This window comes from Leptonotus elevatus, chromosome 11 (assembly GCF_054856555.1).
Source record: "Leptonotus elevatus isolate MCC_2025b chromosome 11, RoL_Lele_1.0, whole genome shotgun sequence".
Lineage (NCBI taxonomy): Eukaryota > Metazoa > Chordata > Actinopteri > Syngnathiformes > Syngnathidae > Leptonotus > Leptonotus elevatus.
The window spans coordinates 11439659-11450957 of NC_141249.1; the positions used below are offsets into that span (position 1 = coordinate 11439659).

Sequence of the window (11299 nt, forward strand, 5' to 3'; positions counted from 1 at the left end):
CTTGAAGGCTGGTTTGCTTTGAATAATTTTGTTCAGCATGTGTCTGTCTCGTCTTGATGCGTTCAATGGTAGCTCGGAAAACTTTAGATCATATAATCAAAAAATAAATGTAGGCTACAGTCATTGTTTTAATGGCTGTAAAGTCCCTCAATTACGCAGACGAGTACAAAGTGTGGTTAATTTTACCACCTCTGCTGTAAGCTGTTTGAGTTTACTTTTAATTGAAACAATTACCCGCGTAAGACAGTGTGCGCACGCGCGTTGTCACGGAAGGGGGCGCGGAGGAATTCAGTCATGTTGCGGGCGGACTGACTTGGCTGCGTCATCTTTCCTTAGGCTCACTCAGGACGCTCATCTCGAGCTCGCGTCTGCCTTTCCCCACTTCGCTTCGCTCACTTGTCGCTGTCGCCTCCCTCCGTCCGCGGCTGCGTGGGCGCTCGGCTGGAGGGAATGGAAATGGTCGCTTCCTCGGAGTGGAACTTTCCCGCTCACTCGGTGTTGTGACGCAGCCCTTTACCTGAGGTACGCTCACCTTGCTCACTTTTTGCTTTCATTTTTCTCTCTCCTTTTTTTCTAAATACTATAAGTGTCGAGTCAGAGCTACTTTTGTCCCCGCTGACAAGCAGAGCAGAACAGGTTGTAAAGTTTGGTCGAACTTGTTTGGACAACAATTGTACTTTAGACTCTCTTACGTGGATGCTTTTTCTTTGTCTTTTTTTCCTTTTTCAAATCTATAAGGCTTTTATGAATGTCAGGTAAATGCTCCTTTTGTATTAAATGTGTGCATGTATTTTTGTACGTAATGCAATTTTTTTACCAGGACATTAAACATAAAAGTATTTAAAATGTAATGAACTTCATATTAAGTGCCTCAGGATAAATATTCATAACTTGCAAAGTAAGTCAACACTTTGCTGCACCCGTCCCGTCATGCACAGAGAGTCGGTTAGACGTGTTTATGGCAAACATTAATTCCATATGCAAGCATCTTGGTTCATGTAGCCTAGTAGTCCAATCCTTGTCCTCGCTAGCAAGAAAATCAGTGCACTGGTAGGCTGTTCAACAAAAGCTCAAACAACTTGCCATTAATTGATTCTTTATCAAATACATGCTCGAAAAGCTATATGCCAAACTGTTTGTGCATTTACTTTTGTTAGCGCACTGCATTTGAAGACAAAACTGCAAGCATAAAACGTAGATAAAATACTATACGCTGGAGATGCATGTCCCTTTTAGGGGTGGGGCCTGCTAGGATGGCGCGCCGCGTAAGTCTGTGTTTCATTGTCTGGGCGTGAACTGCGGCAGGCCCCTGTGTGAGTGTGGCCATTGTTTGTCTTTTACTGTTTTCCTGCCGTTTAAAATAAGTGGCTGAAAAGTGTTTTCCAATGACAGGAAGGACGCTACACGTAGTACAGTGGTGGCTAGTGATAGGAGTGAGTGACAAATTTGTATTTATTTATTTTTAAAGATACAAACTAAGGCTGGGCAAAAAATCAAAGTTATTCGATTAATCGTCATTTTGAAAATCGAATTGAAAATTTGCTAAATTGTGAAATCAAATTTTGTTTTCTGGATTATTAAAAGCTGTTGTTCTCATGTTCTGTTACATCTAGATGCTATTGTGAGTAGGGGTGGGGAATCTTTGAATGTCTCACGATTCGATTCCGATTTTTGGGTGTGTGATTCGATTCAAAATGATTTGATTGACAACGATTTTTGCTTTAATTTATAGATGTTCAAGGAATCGTAATGATCTACTCCAGTCTGACTCGCTAATGCTAATTAGTGCGCTAATTATGAGAATCTATTTTTATTTTTTATTAAAAATTAGGGGCGTCATGCGATTATTTTTTAAAATCGTAATTAATCGCGTTACTTCGCTAGTTAACTCACGATTAAACACAAATGTTATATTTGTTCTAATACAATAAATGAAAAATCTAGGTTTGCATACTCTTGTTAACAAAAGTGGGAAATAGTTCAAATGAATTTTTGACGTCTATAGCCGTCAATGGCAGTGAATGCGTTAATAGTGTTTTTTTAATTAACTAAAAAAAAAATCAAAATTTCTACACACTGTCGCTTTAATAATTGTCATTGTACAATTTAATGCTAAATCTTGACGCGGTTTTTATTTTGTGCAGCAAAATGGCCCTGCAAAACCTCACCTGCCATTACGACGAGCCCATGAGCTTTTTCTACAACAACAGCGGCGCCGATGACAAATGGGACAAGACCCAGCTCATTCTGGTCCAAGTGGTGGGCTCGCTCTTTTGCTGCTTCATCCTGCTCTCCAACGCCATGGTCATCGCAGCTGTCATCACCAACAAGCGCTTCCACTACCCCTTCTACTATCTCCTCTCCAACCTGGCCGCCTCGGACTTCCTGGCGGGCATCGCCTACGTGTACCTCATGTTCAACACGGGTGAGGTCTCGCGGAGACTGACGGTGAAAGGATATTTTATCCGCCAAGGTCTTCTGGACATCAGCCTGTCCGCCTCGCTGGCCAACCTGCTCGTCATCGCGCTGGAGCGTTACATCTCCATCATGAACTTTAAAGTCCACAGCAACCTGACGAAGAGGAGGGTGACCCTGCTCATCGTGCTGGTGTGGGGCATCTCCATCTTCATGGGCGCCGTGCCCAGTCTGGGTTGGAACTGCATCTGCAATTTGAGCGACTGTTCCCGGCTGGCACCCCTTTTCAGCAGGGGCTACCTGATCTTCTGGTCCGTGTCCAACCTGGTGGTTTTTCTGGTGATGGTGGCCATTTACATGAGGATCTACGCCTACGTCAAGAAGAAGACGTCGTTTCTCACGCCGCACACCAGCGGCTCCATTAACCGCAAGAAGACGCCCATCAAGCTCATCAAAACGGTCATGGTGGTGTTGGGTAAGGATGACTTTTTTTTTGTTTTGTTAGGATTCATACCGTGCTCTTCAACGTCCATCATTAGGGTTATTTGCTAACCTCAGACTCCAGGAAACACAGTCATTGATGAATAACTCCCTGATAAACAAGAAGTCAGAAAATCTTGAGTAACAAAAAAGCATTGACTTTTTTATTATTGCATATACTCTCTATATACAGTACATATCTTTTCTGAGGGACAGGCCAAACTTTTTGAAAGTGAAAAACAGTCGTCATCAGCATTATTTAAATGAGTTGAGTTATTTGAATTTACCCAAATTTTCGGACCCTCAATGAACGGGTCTATTTTAAAATATTTTCATACATAAGTCATTCTGGGTTATAATGTGCATTCTTTTTGTGACGCATTGTATGTTAAATTATTTATTCTAATTGTACTATATGTTTTTTGGTAGATTTTGCTGCAAATAGATGGGCACATCACGATTCATAGGTCACGATTCGATTAAACATGATACGAATCTATAAGTCGATAATTGCGACTTTTTTATTTTTTCAAAATTTTCAAAATACTAATCAGTAGTGATAGACAAATGAAGCTTCATGAAACACTTGTGATATTTTTTTGCTCCTCTTGATTGCACTCTTGGTTTAAAAGCTAACCTCAAGTAAGATGTTTTGTTGAATATTTCCATCCAAAATTGATGTTTAAAAATCGATTTGGCCGCATATTGAATCGATACGAGAATTGTGCACGGTAATATCGCGATATATCGGCGAAACGATTTTTTTAAAAACACCCCTAATTTGCATCAATAATAAAAGAAGAATCCACTGCCCGTCCCTAAAAGTGACGTAACCAGAACTGAAACACTTTGCCTTTTAGGCATGTTTTTATTCCTTTACTCCACCCAGATAAAAAAAAAAGAAAAAAAGAAGAAGTATGGGAGTCTTGCTAGATATCGTATGCCATTGTTCTTTGTCTACACACGCCCTGTTTGTCCATCCAGATGACTCGCTTGCTGTATGTGTACACGATGTATTCCAAAGCGCTGTGTAATGATCTTATCCCGCAAGGACCGTGTGCTCCTCCGCAGGCGCGACGTGCTGGCCACTAAACACACAAACCTTCAATTGGTGTCCCCTCCTCCAGTCAGGAAAAACAGGAAAACATAAGACAAACATACACTCTGCACATTGCCGCTGGCTCGGAGACAGTTTTTGCATCGCAGGCCTTACAAATAAGCTTGCCAATGAAATGTCTTCATATTTGGACGCTTCTGCATTGCTAGTCATGTGACCTTTCGCTCCTACTCGTGGAAGTGCAGACAAGGTGACGTCGCGTCATGAAAAGTACACAGCCGGGGTTCAAAGGGATGCTTAATGTCAGGCAGTTAAACTTTTAACTGGAAGAGGAAACTGGACAAACCAGTTCCGAGGTGTCTGCATGCTTTTGGGGTCCAATCAGAATGAATGATTGCGTAACTTGGCGCGTCTTCGCATTAGAGAAAGTAAAGGAGATTTGCATAACGAAGAGGCAAGTGGTGATTTAGTCACTAACAAAGTTTGTTGAAGCCATGAGAGGAAAACATGATGGTGTCCCAAGGAAGACTTTGTTTTGTCTGTGGACATGTTGAAGGTAAAGACGCATTGCTGCTGGAGACAAGTTGAAGCTTGTGGTTTCATTGAGTGCCAAAAATCCCTTCAGCCGCCCTGTTGTGTGCTCGGGCATGTTGGGCTGGATTTACACTGCGTGGTTCAGGTGGCCCAATCTTGATTTCTTTTCTTTTTCCTTTTTAAATGTCAAGTGGCACAATTCCGAAATGTGTCATCTCAAATCCAATATATATCATATATCTGCCAATGCAAGATCATCTTGACTACTTTTCACAGATTTTGCAATATTTATGTATTATTGTTAGGAATAGGAATAAGAATATTGGCACTTGGACCTGCAAAAAAAAAAAAAAAAGGGGGGGGCATCCAAAAGTCACAACACACATTCCCTCTCGATTAACCCCGAACAAAAGTGTACGCTAGCGCTAAAGGTGGCAACAGTAAACTGGTTTCACGACTCAAGCAAAATCACATCATGGAGTTCAGCCAGGATAAGCACAGCTGCTGATGTGAGCCTGAAAGTAAACAATCCGTATTTCAAGGGGTTCACGTTTCTGAGGCAGAATGGCCGCCGGGCGGAGAGTTGTTTTGCTTTTGTTGATTGAGTATTTTGGCGCAATAACACGCAGTGCAGTGCAAGGTGGAGTTGTTAGTCATGCAGCATTGATCAAAAGATCTCATTCATGAACCATTTATAATTCAACTTTTTCTTCACAATATATTCTATGCGCAATATGAATTAAGCAGCAAAATCCATCCGTTTTTATACAGGGGCGGCCATTTTGCCACTTGCTGTCGACTGCAAATGACATCACAGGTGCTCAGGGTCCCCCGGACATGGCAAAACACGCCTCGCCCCGTTTTCCCAGTTTGGTCATGTGACATTTGCAAGCTGAACCGTGACTGGTTGTTACCTGACCCCTGAGCAACTGTGATGTCATTTCCAGTCGAGACTAAGTGACAAAATGGCGGCCCTCGCAATTGATAACGCTGGGTGGATTTTGCTGCTTAATTCATATTCTGCAAACGCAATATTAATCAGAGTTTAGAATAGTGAGACTGCATAGAACCTATTGTTAAAAAAAAAAGTTTGGATTAAGTTCACCTTTAATGTTATTTTTTTGGTATCTTTAAGAGGACTATATTTTGTTTTTGTGTTAGAGTAGCAGTTTTCATTTACAATAACTGAATTGTAAGTTGTTTGACTTATTATGTGTGTTATACTGAAACATTTACATGATCTGGTTCACCAACATTTCATTTCATCTAAATAAATTTTGTACTTCTCTGTCTTTACTTAAATGTAATATAATCATTTTGAGAATGCTTTTGTTAATTGCAAATATTGCAAAAAAATACATATATATATCGACCATTCTTTATGCACCATCGATTGATTGAGTAGCACAATAAAATATTTGTGCATTATTAAACAAAGCAGTGCGTGCATGTGAAAGTAATATTTTTGTCCGCTGTCGTACAGGCAACTTGAGTGTGTATGACTTTAAAAGGCGGGGCCTTGCCTGGTGACTGACGTGGGTGTCAACGATGAGTGTGTAGAATAGATACAATACATTATGTTACCTTGTGTTGACAAGCGTAGATTTGCTATTGTGGTACACGTTGCACTTTAGCGTCCGTTAAGTGAAAAGATCCTAAACTTTTTCCTCCTGTCTCGTCACCATCGTACCATTTATTATAAACAAATGATTTGAGTTGTTGCAACCTTAGTTGAATGTGTATTTGTTTATGCATAATTAGTAGATCAGGCTAACAACCATAGGATTCTTCACAGTCAAAGGGTTTAGGTTTTAGCGGACACTTTTGATTTACAGTCCTTGACTCAAAATCTTCTAGATGAGCCAATCATTTTTTTGACCAAATCTTAAAGGGGAAGTCAACCGTAAACTGTAATATAATAATATTGTCATATGTGACCTCGCTAGTCTAAACATGACATTCTGATTAATATTACATTTGTTGAATATGAGTTATGAAGCACAATCCAGCCGTTTTTAATCCATCTCAGGGGGCGGCCATTTTGCCACTCGCTGTCGATTTAAGATGACATCACAGTTGCTCAGGGTCAGGCTGTTGCCTACCAATCACAGCTCACCTGTTTTCTGAAGCTGAGCTGTGATCAGTTATTATAGTTATGGAATTTTTCATTTTAAATTGAGTTTTAATTAGTTTTCAAGATGGTTCTGTTAGTTTATATTAGTTTTAGTTATTTCATAAATGCTTAGTTTTAGTTTAGTTTTAGTTAGATTCAGTATTAGTTTTAGTTTTTTTTTTTTTAATGGGGGCAACGTCATCTGAAGGTGCTTTTCTATTGGCTGCCGCTAGATGATGTCACTTTTGTGTGACACACTTTCAAATGTCCGTATTCCGGTTAATATAAAAATAAATCTACTTAAAATCACATTTAAAATCATCCCCAAAGGCTCATGCATTAAATGTATCACCAAAGACTAAAACTAAGGACATTTTTGCTATAATTAGTTAGTTTTAGTTATTTTTCGTTTTTTTTTTTTTTTTTTTTTTTAAGTATTCTCATTTTTATTTTATTTCGTTAACAGAATTTTTATTTTTAGTTTTTTTCGTTAGTTTTAGTTCACTAAAATAACCTTGGCTGTGATTGGTTGTTACCTGAAACCCGAGCAACTGTGATGTCATTTTCACTGGACGGCAAGTGGCAAAATGGCCGCCTTCTGAGATGGATAAAAACAACCGGATTTTGCTGCTTAACTCATATTCCTGTAACACAATATTTTTTTTTGGGGGGGGGGGGTATGACTTCCCCTTTAACCATAGAAAATTGCTCCTCATTGATGTTATCATGGCGAAATAACCAGTTGCCAGGTGAAAAATGGCCAGATGGTAAACAAATCACCTGTCATCTTACCAAAAGGAAGTCAACGTACCATTGGACCAAGCGTAACGTTTGCTCCAATCAATTTGTGCTTGCAGGAGCCTTTGTGATCTGCTGGACTCCCGGCCTGGTGGTTCTGCTGCTGGACGGCCTCAACTGCACCAGCTGCAACGTCATGAAACTCAAGCGCTGGCTTCTGCTCCTGGCCGTGCTCAACTCCGTCATGAACCCGTGCATTTACTCCTACAAGGACGATGAGATGTGGACCACCTTCAAGAACCTCATGCGGTGCATCGGCAACGGCACTCGGCGGCAGCGCTCCACCCGGGCCAACGCCCGGCCGCTGAGCTCCGCCCAGGACACGGGCAACAGCCAGCCTCCGTCCGAAGAGACGAAAAACGGAAATCAGGATATCTTCCAGACCTGAGAGCGGGATTTGCTTGAAGAATGTCTGCTCGCTTTGTGAAGATAATGCGGCCGCTGGAGTCAACGGTTTATCTTCAAAGAAAATGTTGTCTGGAGAGGAGTACCAGCACCGGCTCACTGCGTTAGTCAAAAGCTGGACCCAGACACACAACACTTGTTTTCACTTGTCGGAATTTCATCATTTTGAAAACAATCTCTCAAGAGAGATTCCAGTCTTCTTCCTGTTTCTGTATTTACGACTGACAAGAAACAATAAGAAGGACAACCTGGTCCACTTTTTTTTTTCTCCCTCCGACATCCAAATAAGTGAATAAGCCACGGGTGACGCTACGGTCTTGTTTGTGTCTTGTTGGTCAATATTGTGAGGAGGAGTGTTTTCTCAACTGTACTGTAAGCTCTGCAAACCGCCATTGTGCTATTACATGCTGCAAGCATACACTCTCTGGCCACTACATTAGGTACACTTGCCATACGTTGATGTGACGGCAATTTTTTATTTACCAACTTTTTAAAATGACCTCTGTCAATGTCTTTGTGAACTTGTATCTTTTCATATTTGGATCTGGTTGCACCTAATCAAGTGTCAGGTAACACACATTTTCCCCATAGGTTGTCATAGACGCTTCTAAAATGGGGCGGAATAATTTCAAGTGTCGCCTTGCCTCCATTTGCAATCTTTCTCGGCCAAAGATAATAGTCACTCAAACTTACCGCTGCTGATTGTGGCAAACTTGTTCTCCCTGTAGCATTTTCCCGACATCCGCTGCAGCTCCTTTTAATGGCTGCTGCTGCTCCGGTGAAACAAAAGGCAAGAGGCTTGTTAAGAAAAAAAATAAAAAAAGTCGCAACTCACTGGATTCCTGCTGGAGGTTTGTCACACAATAGTTTACCTGCAGGAAGCAAAAGGAGGATATGACTGACGTTAGACGACATCGCTCCTTCCCAGACGCTTGTGCTATAAATAACACGGACGATGACAGTTCTTCATGTTGGTCTCACAAAAACTATTTCATGTTTTTCCTTTTGAAGTGTCAACTTGTTTGTGTATAATGCGTCACGCAGAATGCGTGAGTCGTTTTAGAAAATGATATTGGAAGTTTGAGTTTTATAAAAGACAAACATAAGAACATCTTTGACCGAGCTTGTTTTTTTGTGTGACTGAATTATTGTATAGCAGGAGTCTCAAACTCAACTTCTATGGGGGCCACTGGAGATAGTCTGGGCCGCATCAAGTATTCAACAACAACAAAAAGGGAGGTTCAAACTTCAAGTGTTTCCAGAAAAAAAGATCAATCTCCTGATTTTCTTCAAATTGGCTGTTTGGAAAAAGACATGACTGGTACTGGGTTTGGCCAAAAGCTGTCATGAGTCTAAGCTATGGTAGCTTAGTAGTAACTTTGGTGTCAAGGGCCGCAAAATATCATTCTGCGGGCCCTAAATGGCCCCCAGAGCAGGAATTTGAAACACCTAGAATAGCGGGACCGTCGTTTAATGGTGAAATCATGAAAAGAAAATTTAGAGTCTTAACCTTTAGCACAACAAAATTCACATCCGTTTTTCGAAACAAACATGGAGGCTTGCCCGGGATTTGTAGTCAATATGGGGTGTGTGGGTGTTGTTACTGTTTATTTTTTTATTTTATTTTATTTTTTTACCTTTCCCAAATTAGAGTAGGGTTTGAGGCACAGCTCACCTGTTTTGTGAGTTTGGTCATGTAGCATTTGCTGAGCCGTGATTGGTTGTTACATGAGCAACTATGCTGTCATTTTCAGTCAACAGCAAGTGACAAAATGGCCGCCCTGTGAGATTGATAAAAGAGTGGATTTTTATTTTTTTTGCTTTATTCATATTCCACAGCGTGTTTAGACTAGCGGGGCTGCATAGAACATATTGAAAAGAAAACTTTTTGGCATGACATCCCCCTTTAAGAGAAATGTATTGACATTTCGTGTATGACCTGTTTGCTTCCACTTTGCGGGTTCACAAGCTCTCAAGTCGAGCAACACGAACCACCTCCCAATTAACTGTCAGTTTTAAACAAGCGCCCCAAACCTGTAAACCTGTTCACGGAACTTTTAGTTGTCCTTGCAAAGTGCTTCTAAGAGATAACCGGCTATAAAATAATATAAACCACTTTGGTTTTAATCGCGGGAAAAGCTTTTTGCATAGTTTGCTGGTAAAAAGTCAGGTTTCAATTCAGACCTCATTAAAGTGTTTTCCACTCACGAGATGGTGCATGAGAAGAGCGAGGACTGTTCATCTTCAGCCGCCAGCACGACCGTCTGCTGCCACTCGCATTTTTTTATTTTATTTTTTGCAAAGCCAGAAACATGTAGCGACTTCAAAGTGTGCGGTGGCAGGCCTTTTTATTGCCACTGTCCTGTAATTATGCATTCTCTGAAGGGGGAAAAACGAATTCTGTCCATTTTCTGGAAGACTGTTTTCATTTGCTCCTAATCTTATGTTAAATGGGTCAAAAATGGAAAAAGTGCATATTGTTATGAATCTATCTCAGATGGAGGAACTGTAGCTAATATTCGAACCTAAAACCTCTCTACTATGAGGCAGGCGTGTAACCACTAGACACACTATGCTGCCCTGCCCAAAAAAATTTAACCTATACAAATAACATCCTTTATAACAATTACAAGTCAATTAAATATAAATGGATGCTTAACCTCATTCTGTGTTGTAATTAAAAACAAATAAGCTCGAATTAAAGAGATGGACATTTAATTATGTTTACCAGGGAGAATATGTTGTTAGTTCTGATTAATATTGACAATTCAATTGAAGTCACTTAAACACACACTTTACAACTCAAGTTGATGACTAAATGCTGATTGGAGAGCCACTTCTTCTGATTGAACAATTGGGGACACTAAAGAGGTGGAGAAGGTCATGCACGCGACTTACGCAAGCAAGACAGTGACGTCATGTGAGCTTGCCTTTAGAGTTGGATATAAAAACTTTTAAAAAAAGACTCCATTTGTACCTTAAATTATTTTTAAATTTGTTTATAAAGGGATTAATTGTGCTTCAGTCAGTTCCAGAGTATTCTCTCTCTCTCTCTCTCTCTCTCTCTCTCTCTCTCTCTCTCTCTCTCTCTCTCTCTCTCTCTCTCTCTCTCTCTCTCTCTCTCCATCTCTTTCTCTCTAAATAAAACAAAAAACATATGTTCTTACCTTTGTACCAATCCATGTCAAAATCGGCAAAATATTTAACAAGTTATGGACGTCATGGTTATTGGGGCCGAATACATGCACAGTTCCCACCGTACAAGTGAATGGAAGAGCACTGCGCTTCTTCTACGCATTGCACCAATGGAGCTCAGCACTGCCACCTGCTGACAGCGGCAAGGTACTTTCTTGACTCCGCCGTGCACTTTCAATCACTTGTCTGGCAGATCAGGGGGATTAAATATCTCACACGTATCCATTAAATATATTGATTTACAAACTGTTGAATATGAGTATGTGTGATTAAACATGTATATTTGCAGTATAAAGACAAAC

General features: G+C 40.5%; 1 protein-coding gene and 1 long non-coding RNA gene across 2 annotated transcripts; one reads left to right on the plus strand and one right to left on the minus strand.

Moving 5' to 3' along the window:
• Positions 1 to 279: 279 nt before the first annotated feature.
• Positions 280 to 8913, plus strand: lpar3 (lysophosphatidic acid receptor 3). The gene is made up of 3 exons (XM_086090068.1): positions 280 to 522; positions 2145 to 2890; positions 7457 to 8913. Exons 2-3 carry the CDS (start codon positions 2149 to 2151, stop codon positions 7783 to 7785), a joined length of 1071 nt encoding a protein of 356 aa, XP_085946194.1. The 5' UTR covers positions 280 to 522; positions 2145 to 2148; the 3' UTR covers positions 7786 to 8913.
• LOC147165797 (uncharacterized) lies at positions 5268 to 11088 on the minus strand. The gene is made up of 3 exons (XR_015096548.1): positions 10970 to 11088; positions 8496 to 8674; positions 5268 to 7917 (listed from the first exon to the last, which is right to left on the minus strand). It is a non-coding gene; the product is annotated as an uncharacterized LOC147165797 (long non-coding RNA).
• Between the last annotated feature and the right edge of the window lie 211 nt (positions 11089 to 11299).

Excerpts from the sequence above, each read along its gene's own strand:
- lpar3 (XM_086090068.1), top strand. The coding sequence starts at position 2,149 with ATGGCCCTGCAAAACCTCACCTGCCATTACGACGAGCCCATGAGCTTT. Across the intron at positions 2,891-7,456 it reads AACGGTCATGGTGGTGTTGG|GAGCCTTTGTGATCTGCTGG; the intron begins GTAAGGATGACT and ends TTGTGCTTGCAG.